The sequence below is a fragment of the Mixophyes fleayi genome, chromosome 1 (genome assembly GCF_038048845.1).
Source record: "Mixophyes fleayi isolate aMixFle1 chromosome 1, aMixFle1.hap1, whole genome shotgun sequence".
In the NCBI taxonomy this organism is placed as follows: Eukaryota; Metazoa; Chordata; class Amphibia; order Anura; family Limnodynastidae; genus Mixophyes; species Mixophyes fleayi.
The window spans coordinates 96,414,542-96,437,723 of NC_134402.1; the positions used below are offsets into that span (position 1 = coordinate 96,414,542).

The 23,182-nt window shown below is 39.0% G+C and overlaps 1 protein-coding gene across 1 annotated transcript in view; it reads right to left on the reverse strand.

The window, feature by feature from the left end:
• RXFP1 (relaxin family peptide receptor 1) overlaps positions 1-21,806 on the reverse strand; it is a 261,940-nt gene extending 240,134 nt beyond the window's left edge. The window contains exon 1 of the mRNA XM_075198196.1: positions 21,535-21,806. Coding sequence (XP_075054297.1) covers positions 21,535-21,583 — 49 coding nt within the window. The 5' untranslated portion in view covers positions 21,584-21,806. The remainder of the gene's footprint in view (positions 1-21,534) is intronic.
• Positions 21,807-23,182: the final 1,376 nt, after the last annotated feature.

Genomic DNA, 23,182 nt, shown 5'->3' on the forward strand with positions numbered 1-23,182 from the left:
AAATGCTTGCTGCGACCTGTAGTACCACAAACAAAAATGTAAAATAAGCCACAACACCCTCACTAATACTACATTGCTTTAATAAAAATAATATAACCGCAAAAATTACAAACACCCTTGTTACAACTATATCTATTTATTAAAAATAAAAACACCTCAAATACTCACCAATCTGATGTCTTCTTTTGTTCATAGAATCTTGCTAATCTAAACAGGTTTTGTTAACTATGTCCAAATAAATTATATTCCACAAAGGTCCATGAAGGTGTCCCAAATAATTTATAATTCCAAATAGTCCAGGGAAAAAGTTCTCTTTGTTTCTGGTCAAAATGACCCTCTTTTTGTAATTCCACAAAGGCTTGTAAATTCTTTCTTTCTTCTGGGCAAAATGACCCCCTTTTTGTAAATCCACCCAGAACATGCTTGAATAAAATAACAGACCATGAGACACACGTTACTGTGCTCGTGGGGTGCTTGTATATTACACAAGCACCCCGCTGCTAATGAGATTTCCACAGAGGCAAGCTCTATTTATAGTATAAGGGGGTTTCCCATGACAGCGTGGGTAAACCTCTTATAAGTCAGATAACTTTATGATTTATTTTGCTTTGTTATGTTCAAGTTATTAAAGTGGAATAAGTGAAATATCACGCTGTGTTATTAAAACCTCTGATCCGGTCTGTAATATTTTTATTGAGAGGTTATAGTGCTGTCTGAAGGAAGAGTTTATTCCAGACAATTCTGCTGTCTTTAAATTTTATCTGCAAGCTGATGTAGTGTGCAAGAGACATGGGGAGAAATCATTTGTTACAAGAGTTTGTCTATATTGTATCAGAAGTTTGATCCTATTGTGAAACTGCCTAAAATAGTTTCTGGGAGAGATCTGATTATTCTCTTAGATGGATTGATAAGTAAAAATTGTGTTACTTACACTGAGATCAGGAGGCTTGCATGCATCAAGTCGATTACTGATTTCATCTTGTTAAAGTAAATAAACATTATGTGCTAGATTTACTAAGCTGCGATTTTAAAAAAGTGGGGATGTTGCCTATAGCAACCAATCAGACTCTAGCTGTCATTTTGTAGAAGGTACTAAATAAATGAAAGCTAGAATCTGATTGGTTGCTATAGGCAACATCCCCACTTTTTCAAAATCGCAGCTTAGTAAATCTAGCCCTATGTGTCCAGGTGAAACTTCGCTTAGCCTTAACTTTAACTTTCCCCTGTAGGTTCTGTCTATTGTGAAGTGACACTAGTCTACAGTCATTTCTTCTAAAGCATCTAACCTGAATAAGATGGATTAATCCTTGTTGCATCTCTATTTATTCTGTATGATAAGTGTATTGTATAATTGCACTGAAAGTCTATCGTGATTGATTTGTCTAGATAATCTACTGCAGCAGGATTTAGTGTAATTTTCTAATTAAACAAATAGCAACCGATTGTCTCTCAAAAGTATTTATTCAGTGAAACTCATTTCACTAAAGCAATGCCTAACTTCAAGTGAGATATTTATTCAGTGACCTATGTGTTGATCTGTATTGAATTATGTTCGCATTTTGCCGTTATTGTTAAAGATTCCTAAATTGTTATTTTGTGGCATGTTGAATAACCTTGCATATTTAAGGTTCTTGTGGTACTACACTATTGGTACTTATCTGCTGCAGTCAGAGAAGGGCTGGCAAATTTTAGCCTGGGGGTAAGATTTGGCACAGCAGCATATTAGGAACATTGTAAAGGAACAAAAATGCAGGTGGTTCAGTGACCCAGCACAATGTACCCCAGTGGGCAGATGCCTCCCTTACCTCAAGCCTGCCCTGCCCCTGACCATGGTGATTAAACCTTACTCCGCAAGTAAAGAGTATAAACCCACGAGTTAATGCAGTTTTAGCCCTGTATCCCTTGTTTAATTCCAACACTATTGGGGGGACATTTGCCACTTTACCATACCATAAGGACTGTGGATTTCTATCTTACATTACTTATGGGGTGCCAACCATCTGCTCCGTTACAGATGCATCTTGAGATACGTCTGACAAAACATATACATGTAAATGCACTTTTTCGTGCGTGTGTTTTTTTCCAGCTTACTTTCTGGACGCAAATGCATCCAACATATTATAGTCTGTTTTCCTTTATCATTGCAAATCTCTATACTAGCTCCTCCAGAATCCATTTCACCTTTTTCATCTTTATCGAAAATACCATATCAAAATACTCTCCCGCTTCCCCTCTCAGATATACCTCTGACCTCCCCATCACTTCATCTCTGACAATCATGTTCACTTCAGCCCACAAGACTTCTCCTGTGCCGCTATCCACTTATGGAATTCCTTAGCATGCCTGATCAGACTCTCCCACCGCCCTAAATTTTTTAAACGCTCTCTGAATGCCTATCTGTTTATTAGAGATTACCCTACTCCCATTTATACAACCAACACTAGTGCACCCTCGCAAATCTCCACTCTGAACCATACTTGCTCCTCATGATCCTTGCGTTCACCACCAGGGCCCGACACGCCCACCTGCCCTCTTGTCACCACTCTGTGTGGCTTCTCCTGGCATCCATCTTTTCGGTGGTTCTGTGCATGCGCAGAACCACTTTCTTCATAATTCTTCTGCTGCCCTCCTATTGGCCGCCCATTCATTGCTAACACTATTACTAGCACCTTCATCTTCTCTCTAGGTGCTGGTTCTTTTAGTCAGATACCTGTCTGTATTAGGACATGGCTCCCTGTCTCTCCTTTGCCTCCATTGTATTGCTCCACAGAACATTGCACCCTGTGTGTCATCTCCACTACTTAGTGGTAAAACTCTGCAGATCATTGCATCCTGTGTCCATTAACTCCAGTGTATTGCTCAGCAGAACATTGCACCCTGTGTGTCATCTCCACTACTTAGTGGTAAAGCTCTACAGACGATTGTATCCTGTATCCATTACCTCTAGTGTATTGCTCCACAGAACATCGCACCCTGTGTGTCATCTCCACTACCTAATGGTAAAGCTCTGCAGACTAGTGCATTACTGGATTCTGGGGCAGCTTGGAATTTCACTTCTCTTTCGTTATTCCTCCCAAATGGCTTTGCCTTCAATTCCTTTGAAAACTCATATTGTGGTTACCACTATCAACGGTTTTCCTATCACCAATGGACTTCTCCATAGGTGCACCGATCGACTCTCATTTCAAGTAGGGGCCCTACATCGGGAACAGATTTCCTTCCTCATCCTACCCCTATCTACTAGCTTTATCATTTGGGGTTTACCATGGCTCCAGTTACATTCTCCTCACCTATACTGGGCTTCTTCTCAAATCTTGCTATGGGGCACTATCCTCACATCCCTGAAATCCTCTTCTATCACTTTGCCATCCCAATATTTGTCTTTCCCTGATGTTTTTGGTAAAGCTCATTCTGAACATCTACCACCTCATCGCCCCTGGGATTGCCCCATTGATCTACAACCTGGCAAGTTTCCCCCTCATGGTCGGGTATATCCTCTCTCATTACGCAAGACTGATGTGATGTCTGATTATATCAAGGAGAAATTGCAACGTGGATTTATTGGACCCTCCACCTCTCCGGCACTTCAATCTTACATCGATTACCATGGTCTTAATTCTATTACTATCAAGAATCAGTATCCCATTCCACTGATCACCGAGCTCTTTGATCACATCAAAGGAGCCAGAGTCTTCACGTAACTGGATTTCCCTGGGGCCTACAACCTCATCAGGATCCGGGCCGGGGACGAGTGGAAAATGACTTTTTCCAAGGACATCATTTCTCACCATTGTCATGTGACTGAAGTTCTCTCTAGATTACGGAAAAATAATCTCTACTGGAAACTCAAAAAGTGTTCAATTGAAGCTCCCTGTATGCCTTTCCTCGGATACATTGTTTCAGGTTCCGGCTTGGATCCCGATAAAGTCCGAGCTATATTAGAGTGACCTCAACCTAGCAGCCTTAAGTCCATCCAGTGCTTCTTTGGATTTGCTAATTATTATAGGCAATTTATTTTAGGATAATCTACTATCATATCCTATTGTAGCTCTAACGCGGAACAGCCAATCTTGGTCACCCAAGGCCATTGAGGCTTTCACTTTTCTCAAGGCAACTTTCTCCATGGCCCCCAATCTCAAGCAACCTGATACATCACTCCCTTTCTTCCTTGAGGAGGATGCATGATGTATCCACTGTGGGTGTTGGAACTGTGCTATCCCAAAAGTCTCCACAAGGCCAGTTTCATCCATGTGCCTAAACGCAACCTGCTGACTTCAGTTCCTACTCCACCACCAGGGAAGACCTTTGTTCACCCCTGTCTTGTATGGTTTCATGCATCCCTCTTCACTGGTCATCTTGGCTCCCGTAAGACTTCAGAACTCATTTCCCGGAATTACTTGTGTCCGAAACTTTGATCGGATGTCAAGGACTTTGTGGAGGCCTGCAACACCTGTGTTCAGCATAAGTCTCCTCGCCAATGTTCATCTGGTTTACTCCATCCACTTCCACTGCCCATCAAGCCTTGGACCTACCGTACGATGGATTTCATTACAGATCTCCCTCCTAGACGAAGATTTAATACTATCTGGGTAATAGTAGATTGTTTCTCTAAGATGGTTCATTTTGTTCCTCTCAGTGGCATTCCATCTTCTCCAGTATTGGCTCAGCATTTTATAAAGGAGATTTTCCTTATATCGATGTCCCTTTGAGATTGTCTCCAATCTTGGAATCTGTTTTCTTGGAGTCCGTTTAAGCTTCTCTTTCACCTACCACCCTCAATCAAATGGACAAAGAGAAAGAGTCAATCAGGATCTCGAAATCTTTCTTGAAATCTTCTCTTCTGCTCCCGAAGATGACTGGGCTGACCTTTTTTACCATGGGTGGAATTTGTCCAGAACATCTCTTATCAAGAATCCACCTCTGCCACTTCATTCTCTATCGTGTACAGTGCTATTTCTCTTCTTCCAAAATTTGACACCCAAGTTCCTGCTGTCAACTTTTTATGAAGAGACTTCTTATGTATATGGTCTTGAGTTCGAAAAGCTCTCAAGAGATCCTCTGGTCATTATAAATTCTTTGCGGATAAGAAGCTTAGGGCTGCTGCAGCTTTGAAGGTTGGAGATAAAGTATGGCTCTACACGAAGAACATTTGACTTATTGGAATGGAGTTTGCCCCCTGTTTTATTGACCCTTATAAATCGCTCAAGTCATCAGTCCTATCTGCTTCAAGTTGCACCTACCCACCTCCCTCCGCATTTCCAACTTACTCCACATTTCGTTGTTAAGACATCTCATGATTAATCGATTTTCCTCTCCCTCATCTATTTCAACTCTTCCTATAGTTTAACAGGATGAGGAATTTGAAATTAGTCGCATCCTGGACTCTAGCAATTACAGAGGAGGAATCAAGTACCTCGTGGATTAGAAAGGTTTTGGCCCTGAAGAGTGCTCCTGGGTAAGCGCATCTGATGTCAATGTACCCTCACTACTAAAGAAATTTCTCACTAAGTTTCCCAGGAAACCCAGCTCTAGGTGTTCAGTGACCACCTTTAAAGGCGGGGGAACTTTCACATGCCAGACCATCAGCCTACCTGCCCTCTTGTCATCGCTCCATGCGGCTTCTCTCATCCTTCCAGTTGTTCTGTGCATGCGCAGAACCACTGTCTTCATAATCCTTCTGTTGCCCTCCTATTGGCTGCCCATTAATTGCCAGCACTATAACTAACACCTCCCATCTTCTCTAGGTGTCAGTTCTTTTAGTCAGACACCTGTTTGTATTAGGATGTGGCTTCCTGTCTTTCCATTACCTCTAGTGCATTGCTCTGCAGAACATCAAAATTTTTTTAGTGAGGAAATCTACTTACCGCTCTGCTCTTCTGAGCACACGCGAGGGCTGATGCATGCACAGATCAGCCCCTTTTGACATATCAATTTCAATGTGATAAAATTAAATAAAAATTTTAACATGGGGTGACCGGTCTCAGATGCCTTATAAGAAAAGATCCATGAATTTGAGACAGTAGTCCCTGAAGGACTTAATGAACACAACTCTATGCACTGCCTTTAGTAACATGCTTAGGGCTCTATTTATTAAGGAGAGTCTGCTTCTGGTGAAAATTAATATTTTATTTTATATTTTTATCTTTGTTTATGGCAGTTAGTTTTGCCGGGACACCAGCAGCAAAAACTACCTATCCCAACAAAGTCTTTCTCCAGCAGAGGTAATTTTAGTGAAGAATGCAGGCGGTAAATCTCATTTTTCAGTGGAAACTACCCTCCGTGATTAAATTACCCTTGCAGGTGCTAATAAGAAATTTGCAACTTGGGGTGCCGAATGCTGGTGGTCCGGACCACAGCATCTAAAGGCCACATCAATCAAATATATTATCTAATATTAATGATTATTGATTAACTCACATATCAACAACCTTTCTGCACAAGGAAACAGTTAATTTTTATTAATGTATATTTAGACCAGAACTTGTCATCTCTTACTTTAATTCAGCAGAAGGATTTTGCAGATCCTTTTTTACAGCTTGTTCTTTGTACAACTATCAGGCATACATCAGGTTATACACTGGCCTGGCAGAGGGAGTAGCAAGCAGTCTTCTGTCTAGGAACCAGGCAGAGGTCAGCTGCCTCTTCGCTGATCTTCTCTCCAAGACTCCGACAGAACTAGTACACATTGTAGGTATGGGTTCACGCCATCTACAGAAGGCGTTAATTATGCAAGACCTTAAACATTTAAGCAGTGAAAAGTTTATTTTTTCACTGCTTGATAAATTGACAGTTTTTGTCATCCTCATAGAGCTATATGGGGATGACAAAAATCAGTGTAAAAACGGTTCACAATGGAGAAATAGTGATAGCGCAGAAATCAGCGGTGGCGCCGTAAAAATAAATAAATAATAATAATAGTAATAATAATAATAATAATAATAAGTAGAAAATAACCATTTTCTGCAACATTCTCTTAAATTCTGTCAGACCTGCATTTTTTTTAAGCAAATTACCACTGGATACCATACTGTCAAATTTAAAACTCAAGGTTTGACCTGCCCATTTAATGGATTATACTGTTGGATTTTAGGCTAGGAAGCCTCCCATTCATATCATAGGGATGGTCTGTTCAATTGCTCCTACTTCCTTCACCTGCTTGTGAACACACACTTCCATGTCAGGTATGCATAGTGATGTAGTTCTTAGTATCTAGAATGTAACTTATGCCTTGGGGCAGGATCCCCAAACTCATACACACTACACTGACTGCTATCTTGTTTTTTCCTCCACAAGGATGATACGCATCTCCCTATTGTGCACAGGGCTGCCATCAGAAACTGTGGGGCCCAGTACTAATTAATCTGATAGGGCCCCCCGTCCCCATACATGTGCCCCCTCCCCATACATGTGTCCCCCTCTCTCTTCGCCATACATGCGCCCCCTATCCCTCATCACAGTACATTCCTCCCCACTCCCTCATCACAGTAAATGTTCCCCTCCCCCCAAAGTAAATGTCCCCCTCTCCTCTCCCCGCAATCACAGTAAATGTCCCCCTCTCCCCTCCCTGCAATCACAGTAAATGTCCCCCTCTCCCCTCCCCGCAAGCACAGTTAATGTCTCTATGAGCTGTGGAAGCTTTATTGATATGCATTAATATAATACTCAAATTGCATGATTGAAACCGTAAAACTATTATCACTTCTTTGCAGATTTCCATTTGTACATGTTCCCTGCTGTTCAAAAGTTGTTATATTTAAAGAACTGTCATCTCTATTAGAAACTATCAGTGGAATAATTTGCAGCATTTGCAACGAGATTTTACGTTTAAACTTCCTTTATTGATTTTTTTTTTTGCATGATACTTTGTGCCGTATTTTTTGATGACTCCAATTGTAATCATAAAAGAGGAGAAAAAGGGAATTACTATTGCAAGTACTGACTCTAAAACATCCCCAACAAAATAAATATCAATATGCAATATATATATATATATAAAAAATAAATATTAAGAAAATGCCTCTCTTATTAATTGCATAGTGAGTTGCTATTAAATCACAGAAAAATTTGGTTAAATATTACTCTGCAATAAATTTTCTCTGATTAACTCTTTCTGGTAGATGTTATATAAAGACTAAGAATTTCATAAATGGCCCTAAAAATATGATAAAATAAAACAAATACATGTTAGAAGTTCCTTCTAAAATATTTTTGATTATAAAGAAACAGACCCTCACTTTATGTTAATTACATACTTACCAACTTTTTTAACCTTTGCTCCAGGAGCAGGGATCATGCGATAGGTGGTAGGAGGGGGCGTGGCGACGCTATTGCATCATTGTAGCTCCACCACTGCTAAGAAATGCTAAAATTCATGGCATTTCAAAGTAGGGGACCGGGCTTGATGACGCGCAATCGCGTCATTACGCCCCGCCTCCATCACGTCCAGGAGATTGTCTGCTCTCCTATGAGTCTGAGAGTTCGGGAGTCATCCGGAATATCCGGGAGAGTAGGCAAGTATGATTAATTACATCTTAAGACACTTTTTTCACTATCCCATTTACTATGTTTTAAGCAATTAAGCAATTAAATTTCTAATATTCCGCTAGTATATTTAGTGGGGATTCATAACATTGATTATGTTCAAAATGTAATGAATAATATGAAATCATATAAATTTATGATATTCTATTCTAGTGTGGGTATATTTTTGTTTTGCATACGTACAACTGTAACCATCCAAGTGTTGCATTATTTTATTTTATTTTAATAAGTAAAGACAAGTATTAACACAATGGTGTGCCCTTACCGATTTCTATCTAACCTCAGTCTATTTTTTGGTACTTTTAATAGTTTGATAGTCAGAACATACACATTTATGATTGTTCTACTGTTTCGCTTTTTCTCCCTGCTTAGTTCATCTGCGCCTCTGATAAATCATGGTCTTCAATAAACCTCCCCCCACCTAACTAGCTTTATATTTCCTGACCCCAGTTAAACTATCATTAATTGATTACTTTAATTTCCACATCTCTCTTAGCTGTTAAGAGGGAGAAAAATGAAGATAATGACACATCATTATCCTGCTGCTAATGGTCACATATTGCTATTGTGCTAACATTATGGCTGTTTGCTAAATTATGAAAAAAAATATAAATAAAATAAAAGATGAAGCCTTTTTTTCTTTCTGTGCACAAGATAAAGACACAGAATGCTTAGAAGGTGTATTTAGAGCTTGAAAATTACTTTCTACTGTGAGGCTTCTTCTGCATATTTGCCAACATTTGAGATCTCCCCATCTCACTGCTGTGTACTGGCGTGGCTAGATCAATGGCATCATTAGGCCCTGCCCCTCGACTGAATGAACACATTTTCGGTCTATTGCAGCAGGAGGTGGGGCCAGAATGAACTGATTCGCTGTGAGTCACATCACTAAGGCCTGTCCCCCCCACCTTTCACTAAAGAAGTGGCAGGATGCGGGAGGCTGCCTTGCTCTCCTGGGAGTCCAGGAGAACTCTCAGAATTTCAGGAGTTTCCCGGATATTCCGGGAGAGTAAGGAACTACAGACGGAGCACACTACTTCTGGTGAACCTCTAAAACGTGGTGGATATGTTTCACCTCAATTGTAGTGGGCGTGGTTAAGTGAAAATAATGCAGTCAGCTCACTGTGTGAATGGTGTTCATTTGCTTCTTTGTGTAATATAGTCATTAATTGAGCTCTATATTACTCTATAGAAATATACCACTTTTGATAAAATAATTTGTTTTTGCTGTACAATAAGGGCTTTTTGCAGAATGACCCCTATTGTGTCTACATAGTAAGAAATGTGCACAGTCATACAAATATGCACCTGCATGGGTAAATCTAGACCTCTGGCACAATTAGGAATTGTATCTAATATATAAATGCTTAGTGGCGTCTGTCTGTCTGTGTGTGTGGAAAAAAAAAAAACAAGTTGCAGCGCCACCTGCTGGGCGGAGTTATACACTGACCTACTAAATTCTTAGTGTGTGTGGGAAAAAAAATTCAAAAAGGGCTGAAATTTGGTAGGGCTCAAGCTCATTTTCGTGAAGTAATTTTACCTCATGAACACACGTGTAGAGGCGTGCGTTAGTGTGTGTGTGTGGAAAAAAACTATTTTCTCAGAAAGGGCTCATCCAATTGACCTGAAATTTGGTATACTGACATTATTTGACAAAAAAATTAGAATAGTCAAATCAGTTAACTTCCATCATCCCCCCTTCCCCCCGTGGGAGGGGTAGTAAAGGCTTAATTTACGAGTTGAGGGGTCAAACTCATTTTCGTGAGGTAATTTTACCTCATGAACACACATTAAAAAGGGCGCTTGCGTCGGGAAGTAACAATCTTCCCCTGAGGAGGCCTGGGCTAGGCCCAAATGCATGACAAAAACCTTTTTAAGACCTTAAGTATCTTGATTTGACTAGAATGCATGAGTATCATGCACGGGTTAACTTGTATATATATATATATATATATATATATATATATATATATGTCTGCCATAATACATTGTCTAATAGGATTTAAAAACAGTGGCTAAATATGAATTTTTAAAATGTGTCAAACATTTGTTTTAAGAAGTGTCCTGAATAATCCAGGTAGACGCTCCCCCTCAGTGGACGGTGCTCCCACATCCATGCTGCTTCTTACCTTTGCAGATGGGAGGTGCCGGTGGATACCTCTGTTCTATAGACTGGGAGAGTGGGGCTTGGTTGTGACATCACATCCAAGCAGGGCCGGTGCTAGGGTCCACGGCGCCCTAGGCATTTTTAAAAAAGCGGCGCCCCCCCCCGCAAAAATCGCCGCCCCCCCCGCAAAAATCGCCGCCCTCCTCCCTCCTCCCTCCTCTCCTTACCTTGTCTCACCACTATCTCTATCACTGACAGTAGTAAGTGGAGGGAAGGAGACGGAGCAGAGAGGCGGCGGTGGTGACAAAATAGCCTCTTCCCCCCCTTCCCGTCCATCTGAATGCTGTGCGGCGGCCGTGACAGGTATGGTCAGCGGTCGCCGCACAGTTTTAAAGTATTTTAGAATACTGTGGCGCCCTCCAGAGCCCGGTGCCCTAGGCAAGTGCCTAACCTTGCCTAATGGGTGAGCCGGGCCTGCATCCAAGCACCACACTATCAGAGTCATTGAGGAGCAGCAGTTGACAGTTTCATAAGGAAGAAGCTGCTGTGCTTTTCTTCCATCTCAGGGGCTGGAGCTCCATGTGGGGGAAACTTTGGTTGATTAAAAATAATAAATGAGTGGCATTATATCACTCACTCAGTGTTTTAGGCTCTGCCTAGTCATTGGTGCCCTAGGCAACTGCCAGTATGGCTTTCATTTCCCAAATGGTTTTGATATCAATGAAGCAGTAACTAGCACATATTGCAAATCATAGATTAACATTTGCTTGAGACAGTAGGAACACACCATATTAGTCTAGTTCTTTGATATCTCATTGCTGCAGACAATGCACTTGGGGTATTTAAGTCTCAAAGTTGTCCCTCAGTGTGGACTTTATGACTCTTAACTTTTCTACAAAAACATGGACCCCTTCGTATGTGAGACACCAGAATAATATCATGTTGCCCATCTCTGCTCTGTCTATTCTTTCTATATTCAGTAATAACATTATTTATATATACCATTCTATTATACACAACTTATTAATGAATATTGTATTTCTGAAACATGAATACTTATTATTATATTTATTTATATAATAAATCCTTTACCTGGCATAACAAGGCCAGATTATGGGGGGAAAACGGGGGGCCCCACAAATGTTTCCTACTTAAGCACACTTTCCCATCTGGTGTTGCAAACACCTAGGGGGGTTTACCATACCTCTATACCATTATCCCCTCCCCATGCTCAAATCTCAATAAGGGACCATGTCCCTTATTCAGTCAACTCTGTGAAGGCAAGGCTCTCTTTATAGTATTACTGTGCTTAGAGTGGACAGGGCCAGTGGAAGCACTCACTTAGGCTCCCCTCAGGCTCTATAAGTCTGTGCCTCTCGCTTCTTAATTTGTGAGGTGCAAGTGGGGGGAATCATCAAATCATTTTGACAATTTTATTGGCACAGGCCCCACAAGTTAGTTGACCTGGGACAAACCTTATTCAGGTCCTGAGGAAATCTATGAAGTGAAGCACCAGAGAGATTAAATTTTACTCATTCCTACTATATAATTGCCAAAAGGAAAACAACAAGGTAAAACACCATATAAACTAGGTCTGAGTGTCATGCGGGGAAGTCAGGGGAGCATTTGTGGTAGTTTTGAAGTAGGAGTTGATGGCATGTGGGGACATTTTATGACAAATGAAGGTCTGGGTTTATCCGGGGGCATTTTGTGGATACTGCGGGTCTAGGGGATGTAAGGCTATTTTGGAGGAAGTGGAAGGTTTGTGTGGCATGTGTGGGAATTTTAGGATAAGTAATGTGAGAATGTCAAGATTGTTTTCAGGCTTTCTTTTCATTATTTAAAATGAAGGTTCAATGTGCTTCCATTTTGAAGGTTGGAGGACCCCTGAAATAAATAGAGTTGCCCATCCCTAACCTAGACTAAAAACTGCAGTCAAGGTAAAATTGTAACAATAGAGTCAATAGAAATAATGCATCATTTTTAATATATTGACCTGCTAATTAAAGTCAAACACTCCAGACTAAAGTTCAAAACATACTGTAAATCTATTTATATATAAATTTAACAACTATGTACAAACAATAAAACAAACAAAAAGAGACAGATGTTTATATATATGGTGTCAGTCCGTGGGAGTAGAGACACCAAGAAGTGGTCAAAGGGTGTCCAGAACATGACAGGTTTGCATTATAATAAAAAAAACATGAAACAAGTAGAAAAACAAATAATAAAGCAAGAAATATGAACTTCAGTAAAGAAATTGTATCCATAGTTTCAAGGCTAAAGACCAAGATATTCATGAATTTATGATCACATGCTCACAAAATAAAGGCTTACAGAGAGATCATGCCAATTTAACACTGCACCAGAATCAAAAAAAAGGGAAGCTTAAAATGGTTAGGAAATAAAAAATAGTGGCAAACACTATTTATATAGCAGTACTATTACTATTATACTAGTACTAAGTCAAATATTATATTGTATATTTCGCAATCAGTGTTTTTTCGACAGTGTAATGCTTTTATCACTTGCTTTAATTGCCAAGGCAAATTTCAGAAGTCTTCAGGCATGCTGAAACAAGCTAATCTCGTCATTACACTTTCTTTCAACACTGGTTGATGTTTGAAGCTATTACTTAAACACTTTGCTCTACTTTGCTTTAATGCTTGTGACTGACAATGATAGTATTCTGTATCAAGGTTGCACTTATATTAACATCTGTGTTATGGAAAGAACATTATTTCTAAAAAAATATGTTTTTAGGTCTATTAAAAATATATGCATTACATTAACAAAAAACAAATTCCTATTTTGTATGTCAGTGTAAGCCCCCTATTATAATGTACTGTATGTATTATGTGGATTAATTTAGCTATGATAACCGCTGAGTTAACTATACTGTTTATTTTCTTCCATTTGGGAATTATGTGAAAGCTTGAGGTTCTCATGAATGAGATTTGAAGGCTTCATCCTAATTTATCAGATTAGCTTCACATTTTGGACATTGATATAATGCTTATTTGCACGGAGCACTTTATATATTTTAAAAGCATATATTATTTAATAATTCTACTGCACTAGAAGGCACCCTCTGTCTTTCATTATTTGTAGAATTCTTTTGTGGATTCACAGTGGAGTTCACATAAATCCAAAAGTTATTCCTTGTGAAAGAGAGAACACAGAAAGTGATTGACAGGTTTGCAGACATGGGGGCTGCTGTAGAGTGGTTACTTCACCAGTTTGTGTTGCGTATAATGCGTGAAACCACTCTGTATAAGCCCAGAAAAGTGGCTGTGCACATATGCGCCTATGCAGATTTGCGTGATTCTGGCATATAAAGCGCTCTTGCACCTGGAGAGTCGGGATGGAGGAGGGGAGGCAGGAGGCATTCTAACGTAGGCCAAGTAAGTGCATGTCAAACAGATGCAGACACGTATATGCTTGCCCAAGCTTTATTATTTATGGGTGGTCGAGGGCAAGTGCAAACAGCCAATGATGATGATGATGATCGCCAACAACAACACACCGTTTGTGTTGCAAAGGCTGGACTGATGCGGAAAGGTGCTTTCTTTGTTGCAGTTGCATATATTATGCTTTTGTATGTGTGTTTAAGTAATTTCTTTTTTTTATGAGACAAGAGTTGTTTCTCTTGTACCAGAGGTTTTTACATTTTATTGATAGTGAATATGTGTTGTGCAAACAAAAATAAATTATTATTAACATGGACGTAAGTGTATGTGCCCTATACCTGGTGTAATCTGGGTGCATATGCTATTGGTGAAGACCTGCACATATCTTGCCCATAAACCATACTTGCCGACTATTACATAGTGAAGTCCAGGAGATCCCGGACAGCGGGGAGTGGCTGGTGGACAGAGGTGCGGTCAATCTCATCATTCACTGCGAATTGCGTCACTTTGGCTAGCAAATTGCAGTATGCGGGACACTTAACTGCTTTTCCGGGAGTCCAGGAGACCTACCCGGATTTCGGGAGTCTCCTGGACATTCCGGGAGAGTTGGCAAGTATGTCATAACCCAACACTGCATCAGCACCATGATCTGCAACGTGCAATGCAATGCAGTGTGTTAATTGGTTCACACACAGCATGTGAAACTAGTAATGGGATGAGGGGGGCGGCAATTATGTTATAGCAGCTTAACAGACTGAGGCATCAGCTTCTTTAACTGTACACTATCTTGAAGGTGTGAGAGGTGGCTTCAACTGTCTGTAATGGAGCATGGAGGTAATACTTACATTTTGTTCAGAGAACTGCAATGGAATGTCAGGCTACAGCTTAACAACACAGTGTCTGCCATGCTTTGTATGAACAAATAAAATTTTCAAACTCGGGTGGTACTTTAGTGTCTTCTAGTTATGGTGGTTTATCTCCAAAATCATCTGATCTAATGCTGTAGCTGGGGGTAGGGCACTTTCTGTATCATCATCATCGTCACCCTTTAATGTGCATCCACGAAAATTAGGGCTGAAACAGAAAAGGAAGCATGGATACGCCACAACTCTTTTTTGGACCCCATTTAATTATACCCATTATTGCCAAATCCACTCCAGAAGCTCATCCAATTGGAATGTGTATGTTACATTGACTGAATATAATGACCTACAAATCTGTACAAGTCAGAACCTTGTAGTCATTGTTTTGCCTTGTGACTCCTTTACTTTTCATGCTATTGATTTCCAGAGTATTAACTCACTAACCACTTGACAGAACATTGCTGGACACTCTATATTCACAGACAAATGAAAACTGGTTTGATTTTCATCCCTTACTTCATTATAAGAATTGTATACCGTACAACTGTCCAATATGTCATCCACCAAAAGAATCTGTCATCTGTATTTAGATTATATTTATTCACTACCAGCTAAGATGTAAATAATCTAATTGTTACATACTAATCAATATTTTGTAAAGGTCTTTTGTTTATGGTAATATATGGGTAGAAAGAACTGCAAAATACATGTAAATAGGTGTAATTCCAGCACAGAGTGTCATGTAATGTGCATTTCAATAATAAGAGTATGTCCAACACAATGCATCTCTGGGTGTTTCATTAGAGGAATAACCAGCTTATATTTGACTGTGTAACAAATCTGCCTGATTTCTATATAACTGTTACACCTGGTAATACATTAGCCCACACATAATACCCACAAATTGAATATGTTGGTGGCGATGGCTATAAATAGAAACAAAGTAAATGAACTCTGTTAAGGGTTTTGTATTTTCTCCATGTATAATAGCATTCTAAGGACCAAGGAGAATCTTTACCATAGAGTTTCCACAGTGACCACACTTTAATACATCATGAAACCATGGTGTTGCAAGCTTATCTGACACATCTATTAAAATGAACTTCTACAAAACCGCTGAAGAGGCGAAATGAATGTAAATTGCATTATTGTCTGCATTTGTCTCTTTTCATTGATCTACTAGTGTTTATGTGTCAGTCTTTGTAAAATTATCTGCATTGTAGACAATGTGAATCAGATGGTTTAAGATGGATTGACACAAATGTATACTAACTACTATACTATATTATATTTAGAGAGCAAAACAAGAGAGACAAAGAGAGAGAGAGAGAGATTAAGAGAGAGAGAGAGAGAGAGAGAGAGAGAGAGATTAAGGGGCATATTTAAGAAACAGTGATGGTGCACTATCGTGCACTTACCGTACAATCCATGGCTCTCTGTGTGTCCCGCATATTAATGAAAGGTGCATCGCAGCAGATATCGTGGATATCTGTTGCTTTGCATTCTGCTTCGTTTTTGGGAGCAGTTACCATTCAATAGTATGGTGACTGCTCCCTCTCGCAATCTAACAAGTTCCGAAAAATTGTTTTTTTCGGAAACTTGTCATGATAATGTACTCCAGCTGAAGCTGGCGTACATTATCATAAATTAAAAATTTCAGTACTGTCAGCTCTGCTCCGAAGAGCAGAGCTGGACAGCGCATGAGTGGAGGGATTACATGACCCCTCCCTGTCACTCACTGCTCTGTCTCTGCAACTATAGTTGCAGAGATAGAGCGAGATGTTTGTTCTTCAAACTGCACATACGCAATTGCTGTACGAAGAAAAGTGAAGAGGACGAGGAGGAGACTCGGAGACAGCGCGTTCCGAAGAGGGGGGTAAGTATGATTTTTTTTTTATCACAGAAACAGCAGTTTATCGGAACTGCTGTTTCTGTGCAGTATTTTGAAACAAAACCAGAGAAAAATAAGCCCGCGCTCGGTATATCCCACATTATATATGGTACCAGCTGCTTGGCAACAAGCCCGCGCTCGGTATATCCCATATTGTATGTGGTACCAGCTGTCTGGCAATATAAATGCCCATATATGTATACAAAACAGAAAGAAAGTTGTCAGCGCCAGCCTTTGCTAGATGTAAACCCCTATACCTGGGAGGTGAGTGCATCTGATTTTAACTGCATTTTAACAGTGTTTAAAGCATATAGGTCAGAGTAGCACCTGCATATAATGAGGTACCCTTGACGTGGGATGCAGGCTTAAGTCTTTTGATCAAAATATGAACTAATACCTCATGTTTTCATTTTGCAAGACACACACAGATATGCAGATTAAAGAATAAGCGCTGACAACTTTCTTTCTGTTTTGTATACATATATGGGCATTTATATTGCCACGCAGCTGGTACCACATACAATATGGGATATACCGAGCGCGGGCTTGTTGCCAAGCAGCTGGTACCATATATAATGTGGGATATACCGAGCGCGGGCTTATTTTTCTCTGATTTTGTTTCAAAATATTGCCTTTTTGTCATAGCAGCTGTCCATTAAGCCTATTTAGGGCACATTTGGGTGTGGCTCACAAGCCAGCCTTTGCTAGATGTAAACCCCTATACCTGGGAGGTTAGTGCATCTGATTTTAACTGCATTTTAATAGTGTTTAAAGCATATAGGTCAGTGTAGGACCTGCATATAATGAGGTACCCTTGACGTGGGATGCAGGCTTAAGTCTTTTGATCAAAATATGAACTAATACCTCATGTTTTCATTTTGCTAGACACACACAGATATGCAGTTTAAAGAATAAGCGCTGACAACTTTATTTCTGTTTCTGTGCAGGGTTGTACATAAATTTGAGAAATAGTTCAATCCTTATCATTGCGATAAGGATTGAAAACTATTTTTCACTTTATGTGAATATTGATAAATGTGCGAAAGAGAGAGAGAGAGAGAGAGAGAGAGAGAGAGAGAATGTTTGTGAGTGCACATTTGCATCACAAACTGTAGACAGCATTAGAATAACCTATTTCACTCATCACTATTTTCCTGATTGATGTAGCAATAAGAGCAAATGTTACTGTGTATAAAAATCATCTAGTACAAAGTTAAACTGCCCAAGGGAATTGTATTACTTTGACCTAATATGTTTTGAGGTATTATATTGCTCATGTCCATCAAGCTTTGTTTCCAATAAAGATTAAATGTATATTATACTAGTCTTCTTCAATGTGCACGTTATGGGAATAATATGCATTCCCTAGTCATAACTGGGCATGCTATCTAGACATAAATGCTTCCATGTGCCTTGAATGGGACAGCTAGTGCTTGTTTACATCTTTTATTGTAGAGTTTAATCCTCAAACTGTTAAATCTATTATTGTTTGAGAAAAAAACTTTTGAAGCACATATTGAAATGCCTTGTTTAGCTTACGTGAGGACAATAAGATACTTCCTACTTTATACATGGAAGATTTCTTTCACTCTGTAATGCACATTTTAGACATGCTGTACAGTAACATAAATGTGCGGAAAGCCAGAGCAGGGAGTTTTTTTTCAGTAACAAAGGTCCTCCCAGCCACCATTTCCACTCATCCTGTGAGGTTTCGAGATGTCCTGGACAGTTTTAAGATTGCTGTTAGGTTTCAGCAATCTTGTAAACTAGACACTGTAGAGTAATTGAAAGCAATGGTGCAACAAGGTGTTTTTACACTTAAGACAAAAGTAACAAATTGCATAAATCCCTTTAGGTCTCGACATACACATAGCTAAATTTCTGTAGCACATAAAAGTTACTGTTTCTATCATTCTGATACCCCTATGATTTTAAGATGCCAAGGAAAAGCAGGGGATATGCCTCAGTGATGGTGCTTAGGTGCAGACTCTTCTGCTGATATTGTTTTCAGTGTAGGAACTTCTACCTACCCCTGGACCTGGCTTTGACTGAAAGTGTAATGTCTGCCAACAAAGAGCACAGAACGGCAACAGACAGGAGATGAACAGCTGTGTGTGAATTTTAAAAAGACCACTAACATTATAAAGAAGATTTCAGGATTATCATGTTTGTTTTGTCTTTGTTCTCCCTTAATATATTATAAGTAGTCGATTATCTGTTGTCACCCCGTCTCACTGCAAAAAGACCACAACACTTTTCTATCACCAAGTCTCTCATTGCTATGTGAGCTGACTTCAAGAGGAAAAAGCAATTAAATGGAGACTCTATGAAAACATTTTGATGCAGCTGAGGGAGTTCTGTACGTGTGAGGGAAAATATTTCAGGGCACAAGAATATGTCTAACTGATATTTTCCAGAGGTAAGATATATTTAGGGCCAAATCATTTGGAGACTGACAGGAGTGAGAAACTATTGGGTTCCAGGGTCATTTTAATAAATTGACCAAAGGGGCATCATCTCAGGAACCACTTGCATAAAAATAACCCACATATTAGGGTTCATCTGTAGATGGTTTTAATGCATTTTTTAAAGCATTTTTTTTATTTCCAAGTTGTCTTTACTATTTCAATCAAGTGTTTTGTATTACTTTTAAAATGTATAAACCTTTGTGAAGAACTTTTCAAATTCTAACTATAATAATGTAGCATGCATTAATGAGAATGGCAGCACGGTGGCCTAGGTGTTAGTACTTCTGCCTCACAGCACTGGGGTCATGAGTTTGATTCCAGACCATGGCCTTATCTGTGTGGAGTTTGTATGTTGTTCCAGTGTTTGCGTGGGTTTCCTCCGGGTGCTCCGGTTTCCTCCCACAATCCAAAAACATACTAGTAGGTTAATTGACTGCTATCAAAATTTACCCTAGTCTCTGTCTGAGTGTGTATGCATGTATATTAGGGAATTTAGACTGTAAGCTCCAATGGGGCAGGGAACGATGCGAATGAGTTCTCTATACAGCGCTGCGGAATTTGTGGCGCTATATAAATAAATGATGATGATGATAATCCCATTCAGCCATGAGTATGATCAGGAAACAAACAAGAGACCCTTACTCTTCTTTCACAAACTGTTATCTTTTACAATACAAAACTTGAATTTCAATCTATGCTAATTCTCTTGCTTAGTTTAGATGTGAACTCCACCCAAGACATTATCCCAAGCCCTAGTTCACTATCTACCCTTTCCCCAGTTTTAAAGGGAAAATCCATTTGAAACGTTTTCTTAGCTAGAAGGACCATGGGAGTTCCATGTCTGGAAGATATACATCCTTACTGACAACGTTAACTGCTGATTTTTTATTTGGAAAGCCACTAGAACTAGGCTTAGGGGGGAGGAAATAAAATTTTGAATGGCGTTCCATTTTAAAAACTATATTTAAGATTAGCTCTAAGTATATAAACCTTGCATAAGTAATAAACTGATTCCTACTTTGAAAGATCATATATCCCACTCCAAATGGTAAAAAGAAAGAAACTCTTCACGCAACATGCAAGTAGCAGAAACATTACAAACATTCAGAATTATTGTGTTGCACTTTTATTTCTTGACATGTTACTGTACAATACCAGTGTTAAGGCAATAACAAGGTACCTCTTGTGAGCTGTAAAGGGCTCACCGATGTTAAAAGTAACTGGTATGAGGGTGGTGAAGTTAGTATAAATGGTAATGAGCAGGTATGTGCCAATATGGACATTTACACCATGTAGTGGTCTAAGTGGGAATGTTAACGCTAAACCATACTCACTGTAGATGACTACTCTCTCTTTACTACAGGTACTCATTATAAACCCAGGTTACAGCTCTTACTGCTGACCATTTTACTACTTAATTGAATAATTTTGCCGCATCCACATAGATTTGCTATGGTATTAGTCATTTTTATGTTTTTACGTACATCTGCTGAGTTATTTTTACTAGTTTAAGCTCCAGGTGTCTTTAAAGTCAGCTAAATATCGCTTTTACCTGGAAGTCAAATGAAACCTATATTTTAGCTGAACAATTGACTTTTCATGCTTTCACACATAGCTTACTTTATATAGTAAAGCAATCTCTTGAAATAGTGATGGATTACTGCTGATAAAAGACAAACAAATAACCTGTAGCTCTGGACACCACAAATGCCCAAAGATAAAATGCAATAAAAAATCCTATTAGCAAGAAATACTCCTTCTTTTTAGATAGTAAAAGAGATTCAACGCTAATCCCTTCAAATAGTAATGACTAGTTCTAAAATGAGTTTATCTATTTTAGATTTGCACATTGAGTAATAACAGCAAATGCATATCACACATGCAGTACATATATAACACTAGTAAGAAGTAAATACTGCATAATAATCTAGAAACATTGATAAAGATAAAGAAACATGTATATCAACTATCCTCCAATCTATTCACAATCTGTCTATAGAATTAGAAGCAATGTTGCTTTCTCTGTCACAGGTGGATGTGGGCATACACATTCCAAAGCACTGTTACAAAATTCCCTATGCTAAAGAAAACTGGTGTTATTGGTTTAAAGAAGAATATTTCAAGTTCATTGACATTATTAATTATATCTTTAAAGCACAAATTCAGCCTTATCTCCAGAGCAGGGATTTTAACAAAACACAACATTGCATTCAAACAAATGATAATAGAAAGTCACACTATATTTACTTACAGTTCATTCCAATAATCCAGGATAGATAAATGAGGAATTCAGGTAGCATATCTACTGTGAGGATGTAGTTACTGGATAGAACGAAGGCTCCCTGCCCTGCACTGAAGGCAGATCGTTCAGTGGATGTATTATACAATATTTCTGACTGCAGTGCTTACAGCTCACACAACAAGCTGCTTCCCTCCCTCTCCAGCTTCCTCTGTACGTCCAGCTACCTTTAATTTCTGCTTTTCCCCCCACTGTCTATTTTATGACCCTTCTGCATACACACAGCAACCTCAATAAGGGAATAAGACAAGGAAAACTCAGGGGGAGGAGATAGGCAGAAAGACAATAATGGAGAGAGACTTTATGAACTGGACTCTGAAAGTTGCAAATTGAGTACAAACTGTCAGTTATATTCCAAGGGTGAACTTATGCTTATAAAAGTAACATATTAAAGAGACATTTATTTAAAGTGCTAAGCAAATATGTTAAATTAGTTCCATAAAATTGCAAGTGATTGCTACAGTAGTTTGGGGGGCTGTTTCCCAATGTGCAGTTTTCATATAGCTGAGGCTTTGATACACTCGTTCCTGATTTTTTTTTCCAGGACAATCATAGTTTAGGTTAATTAAAATTCTTCAATTAAGAACGCTTCTATTGCTACAGTTAGATTGCTGGTAGGTCACGATAAAGGGATTAGTACAGAACAGTTGAAAAGGGAAATATGTGTGTATATATATATATATATATATATATATATATATATATATATATATATATATATATATATATATATATATATATATATCTCCTATAAGCCAACCCTTATCAATTGATTTTGAAATATGATAGTCTGAGCTTTCATTGTCCTCCTTCCCTTGACTGATTCAAAACAGGAAAAGATTTTGCAGTGCTTAAATAAATGCAACTAATTGTACAGGTCCTATGGTGACAATATCCATTTATTAATGGCACAATCATTTTTTTTTTTTTAAATCAACAAAAGGTAAACTTGCTTTACTATAACAGCATAATATTTATTTCAATAAAAAAAAATGAAATAATGTATCAATCCATATTTAACAACATACACAATGAATAAGGCTGGGTGCACACTGCAGGGTTTTCACCCGATTATCCTGCAAATCACATGATCAACATCCGTTAGGTCTGATATCGCATTAGTGTATGCGCTCCAATGATCATGTTTTATCTTTCCAAAGCACATCGTATAGTTTAATTTCATTTTATAAACGAACAAGGAATCACGATCAACAATGGAAAGATGTCGGGTAAATGTGGAAGTGTGTACACACTCATGACCAGCAGTGCAGGCAGATCTCCATAGAGGTTACAGATTTAGAATCTTTTCAGCCGATGGTTATGACAGATGAAGGGCACAGATCTGAGGGTAAATCTTGTAGAACGTGTATAGTTCATACACATGAATCGGCATGCTGACCAGTACTTTCAGTCGTTCGTAAATTCATTAACGGTATCACATCTGGAGAATTTTTCTGTAGTGTGTACCCAGCCTTAGGCCTTAGGCTAGGTACACACTGAAGAATTTTCCAACCAACGTGTTACTCAAACGATTGTACCTACGACTGAAGGTCCGATCAGTCTGTCGATTCCTGCATACACACTGACACGATTTACCTTC